Source organism: Entamoeba invadens (assembly GCF_000330505.1).
Source record: "Entamoeba invadens IP1 unplaced genomic scaffold scaff_1105074725199, whole genome shotgun sequence".
NCBI lineage: Eukaryota > Evosea > Mastigamoebida > Endamoebidae > Entamoeba > Entamoeba invadens.
The window spans coordinates 718,442-743,186 of NW_004440113.1; the positions used below are offsets into that span (position 1 = coordinate 718,442).

At 34.4% G+C, this 24,745-nt stretch overlaps 11 protein-coding genes across 11 annotated transcripts; 3 read left to right on the top strand and 8 right to left on the bottom strand.

Moving 5' to 3' along the window:
- Positions 1-28: 28 nt before the first annotated feature.
- On the bottom strand, positions 29-998 carry EIN_097520 (casein kinase, putative; the record flags this gene model as incomplete). The annotated part of the gene is made up of 2 exons (XM_004254188.1): positions 29-595; positions 639-998. The coding sequence occupies 2 exons, from the start codon at positions 996-998 to the stop codon at positions 29-31; spliced, it is 927 nt and encodes a 308-aa protein (XP_004254236.1).
- A 279-nt stretch (positions 999-1,277) lies between these two features.
- On the bottom strand, positions 1,278-2,807 carry EIN_097530 (eukaryotic translation initiation factor 2 subunit gamma, putative; the record flags this gene model as incomplete). The annotated part of the gene is made up of 2 exons (XM_004254189.1): positions 1,278-1,952; positions 2,061-2,807. The coding sequence occupies 2 exons, from the start codon at positions 2,805-2,807 to the stop codon at positions 1,278-1,280; spliced, it is 1,422 nt and encodes a 473-aa protein (XP_004254237.1).
- Positions 2,808-3,138: 331 nt separating this feature from the next.
- Positions 3,139-3,654, bottom strand: EIN_097540 (hypothetical protein; the record flags this gene model as incomplete). Its single annotated transcript, XM_004254190.1, has 1 exon — positions 3,139-3,654. The coding sequence occupies one exon, from the start codon at positions 3,652-3,654 to the stop codon at positions 3,139-3,141; it is 516 nt and encodes a 171-aa protein (XP_004254238.1).
- Positions 3,655-4,849: 1,195 nt separating this feature from the next.
- On the top strand, positions 4,850-6,610 carry EIN_097550 (hypothetical protein; the record flags this gene model as incomplete). Its single annotated transcript, XM_004254191.1, has 1 exon — positions 4,850-6,610. One exon carries the CDS (start codon positions 4,850-4,852, stop codon positions 6,608-6,610), a length of 1,761 nt encoding a protein of 586 aa, XP_004254239.1.
- Positions 6,611-6,692: 82 nt separating this feature from the next.
- EIN_097560 (hypothetical protein) lies at positions 6,693-7,862 on the top strand (the record flags this gene model as incomplete). Its single annotated transcript, XM_004254192.1, has 1 exon — positions 6,693-7,862. The coding sequence occupies one exon, from the start codon at positions 6,693-6,695 to the stop codon at positions 7,860-7,862; it is 1,170 nt and encodes a 389-aa protein (XP_004254240.1).
- Positions 7,863-7,981: 119 nt separating this feature from the next.
- On the bottom strand, positions 7,982-8,356 carry EIN_097570 (hypothetical protein; the record flags this gene model as incomplete). The annotated part of the gene is made up of 1 exon (XM_004254193.1): positions 7,982-8,356. The coding sequence occupies one exon, from the start codon at positions 8,354-8,356 to the stop codon at positions 7,982-7,984; it is 375 nt and encodes a 124-aa protein (XP_004254241.1).
- Positions 8,357-9,179: 823 nt separating this feature from the next.
- EIN_097580 (serine protease inhibitor, serpin, putative) lies at positions 9,180-10,325 on the top strand (the record flags this gene model as incomplete). The annotated part of the gene is made up of 1 exon (XM_004254194.1): positions 9,180-10,325. One exon carries the CDS (start codon positions 9,180-9,182, stop codon positions 10,323-10,325), a length of 1,146 nt encoding a protein of 381 aa, XP_004254242.1.
- A 197-nt stretch (positions 10,326-10,522) lies between these two features.
- Positions 10,523-11,059, bottom strand: EIN_097590 (hypothetical protein; the record flags this gene model as incomplete). Its single annotated transcript, XM_004254195.1, has 1 exon — positions 10,523-11,059. The coding sequence occupies one exon, from the start codon at positions 11,057-11,059 to the stop codon at positions 10,523-10,525; it is 537 nt and encodes a 178-aa protein (XP_004254243.1).
- A 567-nt stretch (positions 11,060-11,626) lies between these two features.
- EIN_097600 (protein serine/threonine kinase, putative) lies at positions 11,627-19,318 on the bottom strand (the record flags this gene model as incomplete). The annotated part of the gene is made up of 1 exon (XM_004254196.1): positions 11,627-19,318. One exon carries the CDS (start codon positions 19,316-19,318, stop codon positions 11,627-11,629), a length of 7,692 nt encoding a protein of 2,563 aa, XP_004254244.1.
- A 1,335-nt stretch (positions 19,319-20,653) lies between these two features.
- Positions 20,654-21,790, bottom strand: EIN_097610 (hypothetical protein; the record flags this gene model as incomplete). Its single annotated transcript, XM_004254197.1, has 1 exon — positions 20,654-21,790. One exon carries the CDS (start codon positions 21,788-21,790, stop codon positions 20,654-20,656), a length of 1,137 nt encoding a protein of 378 aa, XP_004254245.1.
- A 1,891-nt stretch (positions 21,791-23,681) lies between these two features.
- Positions 23,682-24,322, bottom strand: EIN_097620 (protein DJ-1, putative; the record flags this gene model as incomplete). Its single annotated transcript, XM_004254198.1, has 2 exons — positions 23,682-23,895; positions 23,937-24,322. 2 exons carry the CDS (start codon positions 24,320-24,322, stop codon positions 23,682-23,684), a joined length of 600 nt encoding a protein of 199 aa, XP_004254246.1.
- Between the last annotated feature and the right edge of the window lie 423 nt (positions 24,323-24,745).

The following is a 24,745-nucleotide window of genomic DNA, read 5'->3' on the forward strand; positions in this document are numbered from 1 at the left end:
TCAAGGTGCTTCTAAAAACAGAAGACGGTCACTCGTCAACCTTTTCTTGTCGTCTTTTAATGATCCAATCATATTCGTCGTCGTACTCGATCTTATTATCTCGCCCGCACTGCTCAAATATGTGCCTCCAGAATGTGTAATCGGGTGCCTCGTCGTATTTCAGGCTTTTGCAGTAAGACAAAAACGAGGCAAATTCTTTTGGAAGTCCAGCACAGAGCTCAGGAATAGGTGTTGCCACTTTTTTGTTGTAAATTTTGGTATACCGATCCTCGCCCTTTTGTACTTTCAGGCCTTGCCACGGCAAAGACCCCTTGGCCAAGTACAAAATGGAATAAGCAAAACTCTCCAAATCGTCTCGTCGACTCTGTTCGTGGCCCAGGTGATTATTTAATGACGCGTAACGGGCTGTTCCCGTGAGAGACCTGTTCTCGTTGTAAGGTATATGTTCTCCCTCGGGCGTAATGTATTTGTTACTCAACCCAAAGTCAATTAGGTAGCACACGTTACTTTTGTCGCCAGTCCCCATTATAAAGTTATCTGGCTTTATATCTCTGTGGATCCACCCTTTCTTATGCACAAATTCTATTCTTCTCAACTACGATGTGAGTGACAACATTCAAAATAAACAAAAAACAAACACATTGATCCATCAACATCAACACAGTTTTGAGCGTAAATTTTCTTCCGCAATAATTGAATAAATCCTCAAGTGATGGTCCTAAGTAGTCCATCACCAACACTCTGAATTCTCCTTCCAATCCGAAGTATTTGATTGCAGGTAACCCTTCTGGCTGTGTTTTTTCTCCACTGGTGAGGAGTTTATAAAGTTCATACTCAAATTCAAGCTGTGGGTGTTTACAAGTTTCCACCTCAAGTTTCACAGCAACAGTCTGATTGTTTGAGATGTCGACTCCTCTATAGACATCACCGAAAGACCCACTTCCAAGTTTCTGATCTAGTCTGTATTTGTTCGAAATGATGAACATGACCTTAGCCATTAGACTATTTGTATTCCCCTTTACCTTTTCCCATTAAATGTTCTCACATTCAGCAATTCATCTCAATCACTCAAACATCCCAATCTTCGTACTGTATTTTTTTTGTCTAGTTCTTTATAATAATTACAAAACTACAAATTAATTATACCTTTTTTCCAAAAACGAAAAATAAAAATTATTGAAATTTAATATATTTATAATATATATATATTATAATTTAACCAAACTCTAAACTTGAAAAAAAAACGAATAACAAAAAAACGAATAACAAAATGTCACTTATTCCGAGACCTTCTTAGTTCCCTTAACGACCTCACCCCACCCAATGAGTCTCCATCTTCTCTCGATTTTTCTAGACAACGCGACCTTTCCACCGACCGTAGTGCAGACTGGTTTCATGAGTGTAATCAAAGCGAAGTCGTCCTTAAGAGCAATGACCTTACATCCCGTGTGTGTTGATCCGATATTGATCATGAGGACATCACCCACAACGAGTGGTTTTACTGTAGCTTCTCCTTCGCTAGTCTTCACTCCAAGCAAACGGGTCAGCAAGTAAAATCTGATTTGGAGTTCGACAAAGACGGGGGGTAAGCTTCCGACCGTTCCAGCAACTTGTCCTGTTAACTTATCTGCTCTACACAGGGATGGGTCCAAAGTAGTCCCAACACCAATCAACCCACCAGGAACAGCAAATTGAAGTTCGTTCTTCTCAGCATGCAGCGACAAGATTTTCGCAAATAAGGGCTTGCACGTTTGATGGTTCTTCGCGTCTCTCACATTATACCCCGGCCGGATCTCAATATCATCATTCACTTTCAAGATCCCTTGCGACAAAGTCCCTCCAATGACTCCTCCGTGTAAATCTTGTGGGAACGTTCCCGCTTTGTTGATATCAAACGACCGAATAATAGTCATCCGTGGGTTCGCCTTAAAGTCTCGCTGGGGGACTGGAATCTATTTGTTATTAATTAACATACTATATATTATAGTATATCTCTACAATACATGTATATAGTATATATATACTATTAAAAAACTAGTTGAAGAAGCGAAGCAACAAACGGAGTGACAGATGTACTCACAGACGACGTCCATATTGAAATTAAGTTGTGCGCAGACGGGGACGATCGGGGCGTTCTCAGCGATACTTCCCTTTACGAATTCCTTGATTTGTTGATAATTTGTTTTTGCGTCTTCTTTAGTCTTGACGAGATCGATTTTGTTTTGGAGGATGATCAAGTGCTTCAACTTCATGAATTCGACGGCGGCCAAGTGCTCACTTGTTTGTGGTTGTGGGCAAGGCTCATTTCCAGCTACCAATAACAACGCGCCGTCCATAACAGCAGTTCCTGTTAACATTGTCATCATCAACGAGTCATGACCCGGACAATCGACAAAGGAAACATGACGGACTAATTCCATTTTAGCTCCGCATTCTTTGTTAGGACAGATTGGATTGTCGTCATAACTTGATCCATGACTTGTGTAACAAGCGGGGCGTTGGCAGTTAGGGTTACTGCATTTATATATCTTAGCGTTAGCATAGCCAAGTCGAATAGTAATATTCTTCTGAAGTTCTTCTCTGAACTTAACGGTATGGACCCCACTCAAAGCTTTGACCACGGTCGATTTCCCATGCGCTACATGTCCTATAGTCCCTATATTGATCGTCGCTTGGCGCGAAATGACGCATGGCGTCAACGCAGTCAATTCTTCGATGTTTAATGTGGACAAGTCTTGTTTCATCAAATTTGGGTTCGACTCCCCGTCCATTGGAGTGTCTACCATCGATTCAACTGATTCTCCCATTCTCTATTTTTTCAGTTTCTTCTCCTCATTCACTTTTGACCTACTTCCCTCTTGTTTTATCGGAACTGATCTCAATGCATTTATTTCTACTTTATCTCATTAATTCGTCTTGCAAGTATTTTACTCTCCGTTAAAAAAAATTACAAGGGTTTATGAAAAAAGATGGAAATACCTCATACTTGACACTCTTCAAATTGCGTTCAATTCAGTGCACTTAAAATAATGAAAAAGAGTCAATCAAATAAATGTGTTCTGCAATCGAGCCCGTCTTCGCTGCTTTTTCTCTCGCTCCTCCTATTCCTGAATAAACTATACTTTATTAATAAAACAACTATAAATAAACTATCCAAAGTAACGAAGCACAAGACGTTGAAATAAGAAGAAGACAAACGAGAGATTCGATCTGAATTGTCTTGATGACACCACCGATGGTGACTGTCTTTTTTGAAGTTGGCTGTTGGATGACAGACTTACGAGGTGCAAAAGACTTTCGTTTTTCCGATTTTTTGGACCGAGCCATAACACGTTTCTCGACGACAAGGGAGTCTTCCATCTCATCGACGTCTGAGGGGAGTGCAAGAGTATATCCAAATAGATAAACGATGTTTGCTGTCTTGTTAAGAAGAGTGCATTGCTCCCCTTTTTCTAGGAAAATTGATGTTTTACAGTTTTTCTGATTCTTCGAAAAGGTAGCTACGCAGCACTCGCTCATCCCCGTCTTCAAAAACACACGATGAAGACGTTCGTCAGTTAAAGAATCTTGAATTGCCGACCCCGTGATGTGAACTAATACGTCTTCAGAAACTGTCGCAGACTGATTGGGTTGAATGGTTATCCCCCAAAACATCGGTTTGATTTTTTTAGTTTCAAAAGACGTTATTGTTCAATAGTTTATTACTAATTATAATTATAGATTATTTTTTTATAGTTTAAACTAATAATAATAATAATTATGATTAACTTAATAAATATGTGATAATGTATCTTATTATCTTTGGTATAGCCTTGTTTTGTACAACAATTATTAATGGGTCTTTTTACCTTTTTTATAATGATGAGGAGTCAAAATTTATTTTTTTTAATTTCAATTTAATTCATACTATAATTTAATTTTAATTATAGTATAATTATTATTATATGTTATAGATATTAATATATGTAATACAATATAATATTATTCATATATTATTGTTTTATCTATAAATTATAATATATAAATATATAGATTAACAAAAAGTAATTTAATAGTTAATCAGGATAGAATGTTTTTAAAATAATGCTTGATTAAAATTGTTATTGTTTAAATTAAACTCATTACTTTAAAATAATTAAAATAATTTAATTATTAAACTTTTAAACATTGTTTGTTTAAAAGTTATAATAATTAAAAAAGTTATTAACTATTTCTTTAATTAAATACTAGTTGATATTCAATGGTATTTTTATAATATTTTATTTAATATTTTTATTAGACATCAAGTCTACAAAAAATTATAATTACAATTATAATAAACTTCTTTTATTTTAATCTTCAGTGTATTGTCACATAACATTTGAACCAAAAGGAAAAAACAAATAAAAAAAGGAATAAAAACAAATAAAAATAAGGTTTTCATAGTCGTAAAAAAAAAGGATTTGGTCAATCAGTTTCTTTTAATAACAATTATTAGTATTAAACTAATAATAATTGTCACTATTGTTTTTGGATAAAAATTAAATTATTAACCATATTTAATCTGTTTAGTAAACATTGTTATTTCCTTGTTTTATTATTTGGGACGTTTTGCAAATAAAATTAATTTATTAACGAATCCAACGAGCAATTTTACTCGATCCGGTGAGTGGCATTTTTTCTCATATCAAAATAGCCACTTTTATAAATGCATTTTCGAACTAACAATTAAATGAAATTTCCCCAACTTTCATTTCTGTTTACTTTATTGTAATAAAAAACCCCGTATTGTATTAAATATCGATTTAACTTGCTCTTCCAAAAAACATAAAAACCTTTAAAACTTTTATCAACAGAAGTACCAACAACTATGGTGCGGTTAGAATGTGTCTATTTGATGAACATCGCTCTGTACATAAACTCCCCGCACACTGCAAAGATTTTTCATCTCGTGAACAAGACGTGTTATTTAGCACTCCACTCTCTCCGCACCAACCCGACCTTTTTTCAGGGTTCACCAACGTACCCGCTGCTACAATCACCACAGATCGGCGCGGTTTGCCGCCTCATCGAGAACATTGAGACGCTCGAAATGGATTTGTACTCTTTCCGCGTAGTTGAACCAGAGGTCTTTAACAAGCCGTATTACAAAATTACCATTTCGGGGTTGCTCGAGGATGTCGACTATAAAAACCTTCAACGTATCGAGTCCCGAGTCATATGGTATCGTGGCCCTTCTTCGGCTGTATCCGTGAAAATGACTTCTCTTCGGACGCTTCACCTTACCGACACAACCCAACTTCGCCGAGTTTTATCGCTTCTTCCCTTCCTTCGGTATGCCAGAACAATTACTATGACATGTGGAGAGAATGACGCGGAACGCGAAGTTATCGCTTTAGTCGAAAATTTGTGTAAAAACGTTTTAGTTAAAATACGAAACGTTCGAAAGGATGTGTTGGGAAAAGTTCCTGTCTGTGGGATAGGTGTTGTAGGTAGTGGAAAAGGGGTGATCAATCTTCCTGATTTTGATAAAACATATCACTACAGTCTCAAGGCCTTGAAACCAACGGCTTTAAAGCGATTGTATCAACGGTATTTACCATTGCAAATAGCGTTTGAAGCCAGTGAAAAAGAACAAGAGATTGAAAAGGAAATAGACTCGGATTTGAGTCAAATGACAACTCTCAAATCACTCCAACTTAAATCGGTGAATGGGACGCTTCACGTTCCAAGTTCGTTGGAGTGCATCACCGTGCGGTCGTCGAATGTGATTTTGGATGGGCTCCAGGAGTGCTACTTAAGTCGTCTCGTTCTGGAAAAGTCGATCACGCCCTTTCCGTTTAATTTAAAATTAACTATTAAGGAGCTAAGGATTAATGACATCCACTTGACAACAATCTCAAACTTTTCAGATCTTCAACTTGTCAATCTCGCACTTATCAACTGCAAATCTCAGAACGTCATTTCACTCCCATCTACACTGAGAACACTCGAACTCGAAAATTGCACATTCCCAGTCAATATCAACGACGAGGTCCTATCTCTGTCCCTCGATACTTACACGGCTTCATCACATTTTACGTTTCCAAGAGCTTTAACCCGACTTGAAATTGGAAACTCGGACGCTGTGCCAGAAACCCAAAGATGCAACGTGATGGATCTCAAATTGTTCGAGTGCGAGAACTTTAAAATGCAGTCGGTGCCTCTCTCCGTTAAGTACTTCGGCCTCTTCGACTCGATCAACTCGCCGAAGAAAATCGACATGTCGGACCACTTTTTTGCAAATGTGACACTCTCATTGTGCCCTAAAATCCAAAACTTGATTCCACCCTATTGTGTGACAGAGTTACACATTGAGTCTTGTCATGCACTGACTTTCATCGATTTTAAAGTGGCCGGACAACTCGAACTGCTCTTTTTAAATGACTTGAGAGAGTTGAAGAGAGTCGAGGGAATCCCCAAAACGCTGCGGTTCATCAAAATTAATCGGTGTCACTCGTTGACGGAAATAGTCGGAATAGACACCCTCAAAGAGTTGCCAGTGTTCATGAAAGAGGAGTGCGGACGAGTCGTACAGTCGAATTTGGACAAGGACGGACAGTCGTTTTCTTCGTCGACGTCTGAAATGTAATTTGTGTTTTTTGTTATTCAAATGTTATTCAAGTCTTGTGATGGACTGATACGTGTAACTGAGAACTATTTAAGCAGCGGAGATGTTTGTGGTGACTGTTGCAGCAGTCTTGTCGAGCATAGTGTTGGTTTTGATTCACAAGAAACTACCGACAAGTGTGAGGGAGGCGAAGACATCGATCACGATTACCGTTCCAGTTTTGGCGTTGTTGTATTCGTCGATTGTGAATGACACATTAACTACTGCATTTCCTACATACCGATATTACATCTTTTGTATCACTTTCTTGTTTTGTTTACTTCTGTTGGTTGTGTTCTACCCCTATTTTCTGTTACACGTCTTTGGGTTTGGGAAGTTCAGTGTTCTTGCGAATGTGCTGCACTTGCTGTTTATACTTGCAGTGGGCAGTCTGGTGCCTTCAAACGAGTTTTTCTTTAGCTTCTTTGGGATGATCGACAAACTTGCGATTCTTGGGATATTCATATCGGCAGTGTTTTCTGGGTATTCTGCGGTGTCGATCCCGGTAAAACAACTTGATCCATTTCATAAGAAATATTCAAGGGCCGAGTACGAGGAGACTCAACAACAACTCAAATTTATGGAGAGACGGGGTGAGACCCAAAGTGAGTTATATCGAATGGTGTACACCACTTATTTACAGATGAGTGATAGCTTTGAGAGTGAGAAACGGAAGAAGGGGGTAGTAGGGGTATACCATAAGAGTTATGGACTTGTGATGACATTATTTTGTATATGGAAGTTACTGAATAGCTTCATTCATTTAGTTGGATTAACATCGAATCGAGGAACAAGTTGGGTAACAAAATCACTGAACATTCTATCACGTGTTGTTCACTTACCGATTGATTGGAACATCATTGCGTATTATATATCCTTTGTGATGGTTGGTATATTAGTGATTACGGGGGTCAAAGGAATACTCTCGAAAACTCTCAAGATGATCACTTCATTCGACGAGACGAACAACTCGAAGATTAAAGGGGGTGTAATTGTCTGCGCGTGTTATTTCATCACAATCTATTCATTCTCTTTTGTCATCATGCTCAGGTCAAATTTTGTCGCATCCACTTCAATTGTATACTACGCTTTTGAGGATGTGGACTACGACATGTACACCTCTGTCTCAGACTTTGTGTTCTGTATCACTGCATTGTTGTCACTTGCGTTCTATTACCTCAAAAATAAATACGGCTTCTTCAAGTCAAATACCGAGAGCAAGCTTCCTCTCTAATTTATTATTAAATTATAGTTATATAACTATTACATATAGTACAGTTTTTGATGATGGGATTGAGGATGAATTAAAAATAAATAGTAAAATGTATTATAATTAATAATAAAACACAACAGTTACAAGTGCTTACGTTGAGAGTCGATCTTCTCTGCCTCGTCGTAGATTGTGAGGAGCTTATTAACGACTTCGCAATAAGACTTGCATTTGTACTTTTTTCGAAACGACTGGAGTTCATTGAAAGAGTCGAGAGAAACACGTACCTTTGGAAACTTTTTCTCGTCTTCAATAAGCTTTGGCTTCTTCTCTGTTTTGTCGATTTTAATGATTTCGTCGAGTTTTGAAATGGCCTTTTTGTGTTCAACAACTTTGACACGATTTGGTTCTTCCAGTTTAATGTCGTACGGGGGAGGACTTGTTGCACAAACTATGTGGGGTACTTCATAAACAATGCCGTCGTGAATTTGAACCTCAACGGGTCGAAAACAATTCATGGTGTTCAAAGTTCTTGAATAGTCAATTATAAAATTTTTCGAGTCAAACATAAGTCACTTTCGTTCATTTTTGTGTGTTGGTAAAGGTAAAGAATACTAAGAAGTGTACATAAATATTATTATATTTATAGCATTTGTCTTTTTTTGAAAGAGTAATGTTGCAAATTTATTAATTTAATTTGTTAAAGTGTTTAAAAAAAAACTGGGAAAGTCTTAAAAAAAAGTGGGTTTTATTTGATTAAATTGGCTTTGTTTATTCTGATTTTATAATAAAAAAATGACCATGACTGTTGTAGTAAATAACATTTTTACATTAATAATATAATATATTAAAATATATTATAATTAAATAAATTTATTAAAATTGTTTTTTTGCAAATAAATAATAATAAAAAAATATAATTCATTATGGAATTTATAATTTGAAATAATTAATAACTTTTTTATAATTTAATTTTTTAACCTATTTTTATTAAAATCATATAAATTATAATTATATTATAATTATATTATAATTGGTAATTTATAAATAAAATATTGAAACAATAATTAATATTTTTTGGTTGACATATTTTTTATTTGAGATATAATCCCATGTTTGTGGGTTTAAATCCAGTAACTATAAATAATAAAAAAAATTCTATTCATTGTTGTTTTTGAGCACCAATTCCATTAATTATTTTTGGTTTTGGTTCTACCATTTAAAAATAAAACAAAACTATATTTTTGATTGAATTAAACTATAAAATATTTACAACAGTAATATTGTTGTAAATACTTCAAACCAGAACTATTTAAACTCAAATGATAGAACAAATAATTCATGTCCTTAGACTGGCATTACATTGCACCTCTCCAAGAAGCACTTTACAAAATTTGCGTTGACTGGTACACCACTTCCACGTCTCTTGATGATTTGGTGTATTCCACACATTCTATGTTTTTAGCCTTTGCGATGTTATACATTGGTTCAGTTGGTTCAACGAAAAAAGAGCTTGAAAAAGTCTTTGGATATTCGAAGCTGCCTGCTGACAAGTTTCTGTCGATTCTTACCACTTTGATATACACAGAAGACGGCGAAGTAAGCCCTCTTTTAGTCGCTAATGGGATATGGGCAAACAAGGACTTTGTGTTGAAAGAGAGTTACATTGAGAGTGTCAAGAAAATGAATTGCACAATCAACTCGGTCGACTTTAGAAAAGACGTGGAAAGTGTCAGAAAAGTTATAAACCTCTTTGTTGAGGAAAATACTAAAAATGTGATTCAAGACTTCATCCAAGAGGGGGTGATCACAAGCGACACCCTATCTGTTTTGGTCAACGCAATATATTTTGAAGGAAAATGGGCGACACCCTTCGACGTGTTACCTGACAAAATGAAGTTCAAAATTGGTGGTCAAAATCTTAGGGATTCCAAGCCTGAGACACAGTACGCAATTGCTTTAAAAAGTGAGGTCCGTTCGAGTGCACAATTTAGAGAGAAATACACAAGTGTATCCATCCCCTATACCTCCGCTGATTATAGCATGGTCTTTATAGTTCCAAATGATATGACTTCATTTGAAAAGGAAGGTGGAATTAATGAGTTGAAAGATATAGTCATCTCCACCGTCCAGAGTTTCCCACAGAAGCGCAATGTAACGATCCCCAAATTTGAAATAGAGTCATCATTTGCTATGAATGACCAACTCGGGAAATTGGGCTTGAAAGATTCATTCACACAAAACGCAGACTTCTCTAACATGAGCAACAACAAGTTGAGTGTCTCCGCCGCAATTCATCGAGCAAAAGTCAAAGTTGATGAGAAAGGAACTATTGCCGCAGCCGCAACTGGAATCATGATGATGCGAGCTATGATCGTAGAAGAGGCAAAAGATGTTGTTGTGGACAGTCCTTTTTACTTTGTTATAGTTGGGAAACACAATCTCCCAATTTTCTTTGGGAAGATAACACACCCAATAACAAAATAATTCTAATTAATTAAATTATTATTAAATTATTATTAAATTATTATTAAATTATTATTAAATTATTATTAAATTATTATTAAATTATTATTAAATTATTATTAAATTATTATTAAATTATTATTAAATTATTATTATACTATTAATTAATATAAAGTATTAAATGTCTTCAAATTGAATAAAAGAATGAAAAAAATGAATTACTGAGCCTTTATTGCTTTAATCAAAAAGGCCATGTTCTCAGCTAAATTTTTCATCGTCTTTTTTGCTTCAACATCTTCTTCTACTTCATTGATTTTGGTCACATCTCTGTTGTAGCCATCGTTCCAATAAGAAGAACCAACAGTGTACATATTGTTGATACCAAACCAATGATTAATTGTGTCGTATACGTGTATTGCGCCTCCTCGACGGGCCATCACTACAGCAGCACCCGCCTTTCTTGCCAACTTGCGCCCGATTTTGATACCACAACGGTCCATTGCTCCTTTGACTTCCATTGAAACATCTGCATAATATGTTGGACTTCCAATGACAATACCATCTGCTGCTAACATCAGTTCACATAAAGCGTTGATCACAGGATCTTCAACATCTAATGCTTTGATGTCTTTTCCACCAAGTTGGTAGTACTCCACTTTTAACCCTTCTGCCTCTAAATGTTCTTTTAACCATCCCAACATATGAGAAGTGTTTCCCTTAACTCGTGGACTTCCGTTGATCAATAAAACTGTCATTATTTTTTTCAAGTTCAGTGGTGTCTCTTGTTTTGGCGGAAAAGGTGTTTTATGAGGTTTTCATTAGAGAAGTATTCGATTGTCTTATATTATAAACCCGATTTGTGGCAATTTGTCTCTTTGATTTATATTAAACAATCGGGAAATGAATAATAAATTTTAACCTTTATTGTCATAAACAGTCATTAAATCTAGCCTTATGGGGAAAGCTGATCTTCTGAATTAATTTTAGATTATTTATTATAACCTATCTAAAAACTTTTATTATATTATTTACTAAATAATGATTTATTATTATTATTAAAATTCACTATTAATTTTAGTATTGGTCTAATAAAATAAACTAAAATTTAAAAATTTAAGAAAGATAAATTATCCCATAAAGCTAACTTAAGATATTGTAATTATTTTACTCAACCTGTTTTTGACCATTAAATCAAAATATAACTAGTTATTATTAATATGTAATTGAAAAATTGCTATTTTAAATCATTTTTTAAACTATTAGTATAGAATTTGTATTTTAATCAAACGAACATAAAAACTATTAGTTAAACTAATAAAAAACTAATTTAAATTTGCTAGTTGTTCTTGTAAAGATGATACAAGGCATTCAACAGAAATCCGACTTTTTGGGGAAGATTTCCAAGCCTCTTGTATAGTATTGTTCAAAACCGAGTCGTTCGAGCAGTTAGGAAACACAGGACGTTTTCCATTAATTACCTGTTCAGCAATCATCCATGGAAATTTAAAAATAGATTTTGGGTATGCCTCTTTCCACATAAAGCATTCATACATAGTAATACCAAATGAGTAGACATCCGCTTCTTTCTTGTATTTTTCGCGTTTCAAGACTTCTGGGGCCATATAGACGGGGGTGCCAACACTCTTTGTGAACGTCATATTAGTCATCAACATATTGATGTTCCTACTCGACCCAAAATCCGTCAATTTTCCATTGACAAGCACGTTATCATCCATTGAAACAATCAAAATGTTGTCCGGTTTGATGTCTCTGTGTAATATATTGTTTTCGTGAAGGTATTGCATTCCTCTTGCTGCGTCTAACATTAACTTAATTCGTATTTTAAGACGTATTGGGTTAGTCGGCATATTAACCATAATTGATTGTAAGCTCCCAAATTGTGCGTATTCAGTGACTAAAGATATCCGATTCGCTTTAAATACAGCCCCATAGAAGTGAATGATATAGTCACATCGAAATTTATTCAGCATCATCACCTCTTTACTAAATTCTTTTGTTGCTTCTTCACTTACTTGTGCTTCTTTCATCTTTTTAATGGCGACTTTGTTGCCACGATACTCCCCCAAATATACTATACCAAAGGACCCCTCCCCTAACTTCTGTTCTTCGATTAACTCATTGTAGTCCAATTTGTATGAACTCATTGTTTGGGTCTCAATTTGAATCTTTTCTGTATATTGCACACCTTTTGAAATATCAAGACCAATGACTAGTATACCATCTTTGATGTTGCAACAACACAAGGGTGTGATGTAAATTTCAAACTCACACGCCTCTCCTTTACTAAGTGTGATCAATGGAGGAATCGTACGAATTGTGTAATTGTCACACCCCTCAACTACAGAAAATTGCACTTTTAAGCGCCGTTGAGAACGATTGCCTATACAGACAATGTCCCGCGTTTCTTCATCAACGGGTATCATCGATTGGCCGTCGAGATCAAAGGTAATCACTCGCTTGTTTGTGCAAATGATGTCCGTCAAATTGATCATATTCACATTGGACCGCTTCATATCGAAAATGCAAATGTCTCGGATTTTGGTGCGGTACTGAATTGCTTGTATCCACAAATATACTGAAAAGATTACACAACCAATTACTATAAACAACACCACAAAAAATGCAGCAGGGACACCAATAACAACTCCATAATTCGTTTGAAAAACACATGATATACCATCATCAGAAGGTCGATTCCATCCGCTGCACTTCGTGCAAGAGTTGTTAGCCGCTGCTTCACAAAGTTCAATAGATGTATATATTACACAACGACCATCTTTTAAAACATAAGAATCAAGGCACCAAGTGCATAGTGTATTTGACTTACATAAAGTACATGATTCAGGACATAGGGAACACCGATGAACGTTTGAATAAAAACCGGGTGAACACACTTCACAGCCATCTTCAGTGATCTCTTCGCAGTCAGTCATGTTGTTATATGGCTGACATAACTTGGATTCCTCAATGATCTTAAAGTGATCACTTTTACATGTGACACATTCTTTTGAACTCAGACAAGTTTCACATGTACTGTCACATGGTAAACAGTCTTTTGAAACTTTGTAAAATCCCGTTTTGCATATTGCACATCCCCCACCACTCGGAAGTGCTATTTTGCATTTGTCTTTTAAGTTTCCTAAGTCTTTGCAGACATAACTTGAATCAATGAAAGAACCATCTGGACATTTCAAAGAGTAAGTGGTGTTGTAACAGTGTATTGAAGTGTTACTACATTGTAAACAACTTGAGTTATTGAAGTAATACCCTTCTTTACACCTTGCACACCCTTTGTTTGAATACAATTCACACTTTTCATCTTCTGTTACATTTAGTTCTTCTTGTTTTAAAGCCACGAAGTTACTTGCATATTTATAATTGCTCGAAGCAAATTGTTTGATTGGAAGATAAGTGTTTTCATTTACTTCTTGACATGAATAATTTAGTAAAAAATACGAGTTGTCGCATTCAAAACATAAATCAGTACTTGGGGCATAATACTTACACCAATTTTTGAACTCCAAATTGAGAGAACAAAACATCATCTTATTCTCTGAGTTCTTGGTGTCGTTTTGGTGATATCTTTCATTGCATTGGAGGCACCCTTGGCGGTTTGTTCTGGCACAGTTTAAAGTCGACTTTTCGACACAACGGGTGCTATCATATAACAAATAATTTTCATCACATTCAAAACATATTCCACCACGACATTTCTTACAATGTGAGACTTTACATGATTGACAAAACCCTGATGTAATTTCCATATTAGTTAAAGATGAGCAAGTCACACACTGCCCGTTGATGTAAAACAAACACTTTGTGTCAACAACACACTTAGTGGTTTCATAATTAAGTGACATCGTATTGTCACACTTTAACGCAACCAATTTGTCATTCAAGTGCACGCATACTTGTGCACCTGAATAGCATTTGCTACAATTTTGCTGATCAGTTGTGTAATATCCACTTGGACAGATGAAATAAGCGTTATTCCTGATATACACATTATCATTCTTTTCCACTAAACATGTACTGTTAATAATCTGCATGTTATCATTACACATGATGCATTCGGTGTTTCCTTTGTTAATTTTTAAGTATTTGCAAGTGCCAGACTTTATTTCACAATTCGAGTTAATGGAAATAACATCAGAACAATCACATGAGGTTTTTGTTGGATTGTTGCACTCGTCAAGTGAAATGCACTTGAAATCACTTAAAAAGTGCAAATTGTCACAGAGAAGACATTGAGTTGTTGTGAGTTGTGACATGCAATTTTTATCATTTAAAGTGCAATTGTTTCCATCATAATATTCTTCTTCTTTGCAACTGACACAATCGCCATTTTGCGGAGAAAATGGAGGAAAACAGACATCACAATGAGCAATACCTACTCGAACAGTCGAACATTTTTTACAATTTGGTTTTAAATTTAAACACTTCTGGCATGTAGTCTGACTGTCTTTAAAATAGCCATCTTCACATAAAGAACATTTTCCATTCGACAAAATAAAAGGGTCATTACACTCTAAACACTGTTGTTCTGTGGGAACGCATGATTTACAATTTTTGATGGTATTACAATTGACGCAAATACCGGAGGCGTTTGGATAGAACCCGATGTTGCATTGGATGCATTTTCTTGAAAAGTCTGGCGAACAGGTGAAGCAGTTTGTATCAAAAGAAATGCAAGAAACACACACATTTGATTTTGGTTCAGTGAAGACAAAGTTGTATTGACATCCCTCACACATTCCATTTGATGTGTTGCATTTGTTGTTGCAAGTTGTGCTGCAGTCAATGCATGTGTGTGACGTTTCATCCGGATATTTTGCTGTTGTGCATTTTGTGCACATTCTTGAATAGTTGGTTGCACACGTCACACAGTTTGAATCAAACGAGCTGCATGTGTCACATGTCATTTTGTCTGTGTTTGAAAACACATAATTCATCGAACATCCAGTGCATTGCCCACTTACTCCATCACACTTTCCGCCACATGTTGGACTGCATGTCTGGCACTTGTAATCCCCTGTCGTCTTTGGGTAATAATTCGAATTGCATTCACTGCATTTCCTTGATGAATCACTCATACATGTTTTACAATGAAAATCAAACGAGGAACAACTTTCACATCTCTGTGATGGCGGGTTATACATTACAAAGTTGTTAGAACAACTCTTGCAATATCCCGTTTCTGTATTACATTTGTTTTCACATGAAGAATCACATTTTTGACATTTAAAGTTGTCGTTTGGATAATATCCCATTTCACATGTTGTACATTTTCTTGAAAAATCATGTGAACAAGTTTTACAATTAATATCAAATGTTTTGCAATTATCACAATATAAAGATTTAGTTGAAGTAAGAACGTAATTTATTTCACATCCTGTGCAATACCCAGTATTTCCTTCACATTTTCCTCCACAAGTAGTATTACACGTTTGGCATCTAAAATCGCCATTTGTTTTGGGGTAATAATTTTGGTTGCAAAATATACACTTTTGGGAAGAATCGGGCGAACATGTTCTACAATTATTATCATAATCAGTACATTTTATACAATTGGACCCATTCTTAACTTCATTTTCAATACAACTGGTACATTCCCCATTGGCTCCATTACAATTGGTACAAGATTCACTACATTTTATACAATTATATGGTGCATTTGGGTTTGCATATGATTTGTCTATACACAATTCACATTTTCTGATACCTTGGGAAGCACATTTGGTGCATTTTAGATCAAACTCTGAACATGGTTCACAATGAGTAGATGGCGTTGAAGTAAAAACATACCCACTTATACAATTGGTGCATATACCAGTGTTTGTGTCACAATAATTGCCACAAGTTGAGTCACATTTTACACACACCCCGTTGATAATGTAATATCCTCGATCACATTGAATACATTTCCTATCGAAAGTAGGGGAACACACAGCACAATTTGGATCAAAAGCGTTACACGGAATACAACGAAGTGAACTTGTAGTATCGAACACATAATTTAAAATACATGAAGTACAAAATCCAGTTGTTCCATCACAATTACCACCGCAAGTCAAATCACATGACTGACATGTTGTTGGATTGGGATATTTACCAGAAGAACATTGAAGACATTTTCTATCGAAGGTAGTAGGACATTTTGCACAATATTGATCAAACGTAGTACATGAAACACACTTTGTGGACTTTGGAGAATCAAATACATACTGTGATTTACAAGACATGCAAATTCCATTTGTTTTATTACATATCGAGTTGCATGTGTCACTGCATAATGTACATTTACCATTACTTCCGGGATACTTACCATCTTGACACGAAACACAGCCATTTTTGTTGGAGTCACACGTCTCACAAAAAGAATCAAACTCGTTACATGTTTGGCAATTCAAAGAAGTGGAATCAATTTGAATGAGCCCATTTATACACTTGGAACAATAACCATTTGATGGGTTACATATTTGACATGTATTGTGACAATGTACACAAATGCCAGAAGCGTTTGGATAGAACCCGATGTTGCATTGGATACATTTTCTTGAGTAGTTAGTATCACAAAGTGAGCAGTTAGTATCAAAAGAAATGCAAGAAACACACACATTTGATTTTGGTTCAGTGAAGACAAAGTTGTATTGACATCCCTCACACATTCCATTTGATGTGTTGCATTTGTTGTTGCAAGTTGTGCTGCAGTCAATGCATGTGTGTGACGTTTCATCCGGATATTTTGCTGTTGTGCATTTTGTGCACATTCTTGAATAGTTGGTTGCACACGTCACACAGTTTGAATCAAACGAGCTGCATGTGTCACATGTCATTTTGTCTGTGTTTGAAAACACATAATTCATCGAACATCCAGTGCATTGCCCACTTACTCCATCACACTTTCCGCCACATGTTGGACTGCATGTCTGGCACTTGTAATCCCCTGTCGTCTTTGGGTAATAATTCGAATTGCATTCACTGCATTTCCTTGATGAATCACTCATACATGTTTTACAATGAAAATCAAACGAGGAACAACTTTCACATCTCTGTGATGGCGGGTTGTTATAAACATATCCAGAAGCACATGATGCACAAACACCATTTGAAGCATTACAAGAATTACATGTCTCATCACAAGGAATGCACATTTTTGTGTTTCCTGGATACATACCATTTTCACAATTGATGCACTTTCTTTCCCCATTATCTGCACATTTTTGACATTTGATATCAAATGACTTACATGGGATACACGAAGTTGAATTGGTGGAATTCAAAACATAACCACTTTCACATCCAGTGCAATACCCCAACATATTGTTACATTTTCCTCCACAAGTTGTATCACAACGAGTACATTTGCCAAATTGGTCCGGGAAGTTACCGTCATTACATTTCAAACAAATTCTTGTTGAATTACTTGCGCAAGTTATACAATTAGAATCAAAGTCTAAACACGGTTGGCATGTTTTTGATGCCACTTCATATAAAACATAACCCATTAAACATGAAATACAAGTTCCATTTGTTGTTGAACATTTATCAGAACACGTGTCCGAACATTTGACACACAGTCCAGTTGATGTATTTGGATAGAATCCTGTTTTACACTCAATACATATTCTTTCCCAAGTTGGAGAACATGTTATGCAATTTGAATCAAAAGAAGAACACTCCTCACATGTCGATGAAAAAGTGACACGAAAAACATAATTTGTGTTACATGATAAACAAAATCCTTGGTTATTACAATTTCCACCACAAGACGCACTACAATAAAGACAGTTATAAGGATATACACTCGAAGGATATTTCCCCTTATTGCACGACAAACATTTTCTTGTTGTTGTCGAACACGTTGTACACGAAGAATCAAACAGTTTGCAATCTTCACAATTATTATTTGATGTTGAAAATTGTGTATAGCCTTCGATGCAAACTGTACACATTCCCGTTTTGGTGTCACATGTTTTACATGTTGAGGAGCACGGCGTACACAATTTTGATGATGGATAATAACCAGTTTGACATTCGATACACTCTCTGTCATAAGTCAAACACTTTGAACAATGTGAATTAAATGTGGTACAATTAATACATTTACTGGGATTTGAAAGACTTTTGACATATCCTTCAATACAACTTGTACAATATCCACTTGTTCCATCACAAGAATTTCCACATGTTGAGTCACACTTTTGACAATTTCCATCTGCGTTTAAAAAGTAATTTGAATTACATTTAATACATTTGCTCTCTGTTTGAGAACATGAAAGACAATGAGTAAATGTTTCACAAGAAATACACTCTCCCGAAGAAAGATAATATCCAAAAATACATTTAGTACAAATTGCAGTTGAATTTGTATTTGCAATCACACAAGTTTCGGAAGCGCAGCGTGAGGAGCAACAATGTGTTTCGTCTTTTAAATAATTTGAATTACATCCACCACACACCCAGTCAACATTTTCTGAATCACATCTAACACATGTAATTTTTGAGTCTGTGTTGCGAATTAACCCATACCCAATCGGACATTTACCACAATTCTGACTTGTGCCAAGACACTCCAAACATATTTCAATGGACAAACCTGAGCAAATTAAAGCTTCGGTTTTTTGCGACCATTTTGCAGGTTGGTTATTATCGATAATTGAAAGTATTTGTCCATTTCTAAATATAAAAGTTGAATGGGAAATGTTTTCAAATTTAGTTTGTATTTCAGGGAAATATAACATGGAAAAAACCATATCATAATTCAACTTTCTTAACATCGTTGATGTATAAATTGTAACGTTTTTAGAGTGATTACATTTAACTGTAACTTCAGAATTGCTCATTAAGAAAAATGTATTATTTTGGAAATTTACAGTATTAAAACACGAATCTTTAGTCGTCGAGTCGATGCATGTATACACACCAGTTTCTATCAGACACCAATCGCCCAATACTAAACACCAAAACAATGCCCATACCAACTTTCTCATTACAGTTAATGTTAAATGCTATTTTTTGATTTTTTTTTTCAATGTGATTCAAAGTGCGACTCTATACATTAATAATCCATTTTTGTATTTTTTATTTAAAAAACATAAGAATAAAAAATAATGTTTTTTTCTGTTTGTTTAAATTTGAACAATCAATGTTAATAACAAAAAAAAATAAAAAAGATAAAATCGGAGAGATGTTAACTTTTGATTCAAAAAATGGAAAAGAAATCTTATTAAAAAAAATATTCCCATATTTTAGCTTCAAAATAATTTTCATATTTATAACTTGATTTTATAACTAAGAAAATATAATACAGACAATTTCAAAAGTTTTAACTTTTGGTGTTATTTTTCTAATTATTTTTATTATAATTTATTAATTTTTAAGAATTGTGATTTTTACAAAAAACATTGTTTTGTATGTAGACAAATATTGTCTAAACTAAACTTCATTTTATTTATTTTTTTCTTTTTTTCAAAAACTGTTTTACAGAAAAAAAAATTTCATGGTATAAATAAGGAAAAAAACATTTAATAATAAACAATTAATAGATAATTATTTGATAATAAAAAATGTTACGTTTTTAAAAAAATTCAATAAAGTTCATAAAATAGTTTTTATGCGATTGTTGTTTTCTGTTTTCTGTTATTATAATTAGGACCTACATTGACCACCACCACCTCTTAAAATAGATTTATTTTTTCTATTTAGAATCATATTCAAATTAAAATTATAGTAAATAGGAAAATGGGAAGATATTAGGTCTGGTTCCCGAATTCAAAAAATGCCGAAAATTCACCTCGAGTCAGTGAAAACCAAGTGAGACGGAGCATTGAAAAGAAGGCTCTGAAGACACACTCAAACAGTCTGTTTGTGCACCGTTTCACCCACTTTCCAAGTCCTCCCTTGGCGCGGATCCCCCCTGACCCCCCCCCGCAAGCGGGGGGGAACCACATCCGCGTCCACACAGTACGGACAAGGAAAGTGGGTGACATGGGGACGCACAAACAGTGGCTGAAAAATGGACTTCCTTTAAAAAGCACTCGCGGCAAATGTTTTTTTTTGGTAAAGGTGGTGGTGGTGGTCAATGTAGGTCCCTATTTTTTAAGTTAAAAAAATTATAAACAATAATAGTAATACCTCACAAAAGTGGCACATCTGAAAAACAAATTCTCTCAAGAACGGGCATTTTTAGCCAACCAAACCTTAAAAACATTCTCTATGGAACTCCTATTTTTGGTTTTGATATAAAATTGCCTGTTCTTGAAAGAGCCGCTCTTTAGATGTGCCATTTTTGGGAAGTTTCATTTTAGTAATAATACAAACTTAAATTAACAATGATTTGGATATGTTTGGGTAAAGCCATTATTTATAGGGTCCTCTATGGATTCTCCATAACCAAAAAAGAAAATTGGTTGTGTATGAGAATTGTCATAATGAGTTGAAAAACATTCTTCTCTATTTATGTCGGATTTATGTTCTATTTTTATTTCTTGTGGGTGGTCTGTGTCATTTAATTCATAACAATTAAATGTTGATTTTTCTTGTTCTTCTGTTTGGTGCACTTTTGAATCCTGCACTTGTTGTTGTGACATGGTGTTTTGAACCGAATTATTAAAGTCACACATTTCCACTGATTGTTCATTAATATGATAAATTTGTGACTCTTCACCGGTTGTCCATGACTTGACCCCTGTGGTTGGTTTAGGGGTCAAGTCACGGACAATCAATGAAGTATCATCTGGAGTTTTTTCTATGAAATCCTGTTGGGTTAGTGATATTTTTTGGTCGAAAAAGCTTGGGTTCAGAAAAAATGTGTATTTTCCACACTTTTTGGTGTCATTTGTATTCATCAATATTTCGTAACTATCAGGAGTCGGCAATGGTTCGTTGTACATATAACTATATACTAAATTATGAAACTTGGCGCCTTCCTCCAACAGCCATTTTTCTGAGAACAACACTTCGTCGTTCATCTTGATTGTGTTGATGTATTGTTTCTTCCAATTGTTGAGCGAGTCATAAGTCGATCTTTTTCCCTTTGCTCTCAAAGTGGCGTATCCTATGCTCTCTAAAATGTTGGCTATTTTATCCAGCATAAAAGCAAAGATTAGATCATCTTTTTTTCTGTCCTTTCTTGAATCTACAGTCTTTTTCCCCTTGTTTGTAAGAGCAGAAACAAAGTCGTTTATTGCTTTCGTCACGTCCCGTGACTGACTCACAACTTCTCGGTCCCAAACTACTTGCCCCGTTACATCTTGGATTAGCAAGAGTTTGACTTCATGAATGTGTTCAGTCTTCTTTGACGGCTTCTGTAAGTCGAGTACATAGCCACACTTCAACAAAACATATAAACTTCCAAAAACAAGGTTTTCTTTCTTAAGTTTATTTGAATTCCTGGTCATACTTGTTGCTTTAATTTGACGAGCATTCTTCGGATGTTCAAAAGGCCTACCAGCTGATAGCATTGTAATTATTTATTTGTCAAAGTGGGTTATTAAATAGCGCAATTTATATTTAGAATAGACGGAATGTATTTTATTTCTTTATTTTATTCATCTTATTCTTAATACATAAATATGAATTACGAACGGATGTAATTCAAATAAAATACCTTATTTTTTAAATTCTTAATCTTTCTCAGAAAAATAAAAAACAACAACAGTCCATAATTCAAATCAGCTACACCTTAAATGTTTCAATGATAAAGAAGTAATAGAAAAATGAGAACATTCCTTTACTTATTTTTTATTCTCCCTTGAAATTAGATGTCCCAAAAACGCATAATGGTCTGGAATTATATAAAAAAATACTAAAGGTACTGAAACAATTAATTATAATACGTAATAAAAAGAAAAAGTATAGTGTATCATCACCTTCTGGGAATTAGACCTTAACTTTTATTTTTCTAAAAAGAAAACTAAATTTAGCATTATTTTGAAACTAATAATTACAAACGCTACAAAGTTCTAATAGGGTAATAAACCATATGGAATGACCAGAAACCCTTCAATATTTAAATATCGAAAAACTGAAAAATTCAGATATCAAACAAGACAGGACCTACATTGACCAAAATAATGTAGGTCGTCACAATGTGGATGATATCGTCACTTCAGTTACTATGTGTCACTCGTTTCACCCACTTTCCTTGTCCTTTCCAGATGTAGTCCCCACTTGCAGAGGGAACCACACCAACGGAGGACATGGAAAGTGGATGAAACGAGTGACACATAGACTGTTATTTCGAGGTTTCTTAATTTTTATTTGGAATTTTTTTGAATTCTAAATATCGTGTGGTTTATAAAACCCACATTGGTTCACTTTGCTATCGATGTGAAGCCCCAAAAATCCAACCAAAAAAATTAAGTTTATCAATGTGGATTTTTATATTTTTTTATGTAAAAAATCTTGTTATTACCAATTCTTTCAAAAATAAAAAAATGTTATTTATTTTGTTATTTAAACACCATTCTAAAGTTAATTTGCTAAATTCATAACAATTATTATTATTGTTTTTATATTAAAAAATATGAAAATCAACGATGGAAAAAATGTATTGTTGATGAAAACACCAATACTGTTAATGTTTTAATAAAATTATTTCTAAATATTGAAGAAAAAAGGAAAATCGATAAATAATTGTTTGCGTGATTGTTTTGTTTACTGTTTACATTCAAAAGAGTCGCCACAATGCAAGTTTTTTGTATGTCATATCAAGTTCAAAAAATTGTGTTTTATTTAAGACAGTAACAGTATCGTAAGGTTAATTAAGCATTGATTGTAATGAAATGACTGGCATATTTTGAATAATAAAAATAAACAATATATTTTATGATTATCTTTTTACTATATTTTTTAATTAGTTCATCACTTGAAATTATAAAAATAACAAGATTTTATAGATAATCACTAAAAAAGATTAAATAAGCCATTTTTCTGTCCTCAATTTCTTTTATATAAAGAATGAAATTGGTATTTCTTTCAATGTTTGTTCACACAATACTAGGGCTCTCTCGCAAGTCAAAGCTTTTCGAGTTACTTTGATAATGGAAGACTGTCGGTCTTCAATTGTCAAAGTAACTTGTTAGTTTAATAAAAATCTCCTTCCCATATTTAACCCAAAATCTAAAAGTTGACGAGGTTTGCGGAGTTAAAAACACATAACCAATTTCTAACAACACCAAAATTCAATTGAATTCAGATTGTATGATTGTTTGATATTATTATTAATAAATTATATATATAGAATTATCAAAAGAGAAATTTGTAAATTATTTAATTATATATTTATAGTAAAAAATACTATTATTCATCAACTGAGAAAAATTGGTTGAAACCAAATGAATAGTTGGTGGATTAATAAGTAAAGTTTAAAACTAGTGGAGCCTCAGTTTCCTTCATTTTCTGTTCGCCTTTCAGTTCTTTAACAATAGCCAAAGCAAATTCAATTGCAGAGCCAGGTGCTTGACTTGTGATGACGTGGTTGTCAACAACAACTCTCTGTGAAACGGCGCTTTGATTATGTAACTTAGGTTGGAATGATGGGTAGCAAGTAGCACGTCTTCCTTCACTAATTGTTAATTTAACTCAAAAGTAAAAGAAACAACAAACAGAATACCATTGGCCTCGAAGACTAAAGCTGGTGAAGCACATATGGCGGCTATGTATCGATTCTCAATTAGTTGTTGCTTAAGCATCGAAATCAAGAGAGTGTCTTTTGCCAAGTAATTAGCACCAGGGAGACCTCCTGGTAGACAGATGACATCGTACTTCTTGTTTTGGCACTCCTTTAATAAGCAGTCTGCCACAAGAGTCACTCCTCTTGAACATTTCGTCTCTTTCTTCTCTCCAATGGTGGCAATGGTCACAGCTATCCCAGCTCGGGCAACCACATCAGCGATGGACACAGCCTCAAGTTCTTCAACCGACTCTGCGATGACCAACAAAACACTCATTGTGTTTTTAGTTTCTTTTTTTATTGAAATACTTTTAACCATTTTTTGGGTTTTGCTACGCTTTTTGTTATGAATTATCGGGGATGAATATTTTGTAGTTCCATTCCTCTAATTTATTGTAAACTTATTATTAAAAACGTCAAAATGCTACTCTTTACATCAATCCCAATTATAATAATAACCATTGTATTATTATTTGAAAAATGGACAAAGAATCAATCCCAAATGTTTACAATTCACTAAATCTTTTCGATGGATTTTTTTAAAACCAAATAACCTTACGATTTTTTTATAAAACATTTTAAAAAAAAATGTTTTGTTGTTAAAAAAACCAATACAGCCTTAGTGTTTTAATTAAACCAAAATTTTATTTAAAGGCATTGAGTTATTTGTTTAACATCAACCAAATTTTTATTGTAATAATTATTATGATAATAAGATTTGTTTTCTTTTCTCCTAAAAAAC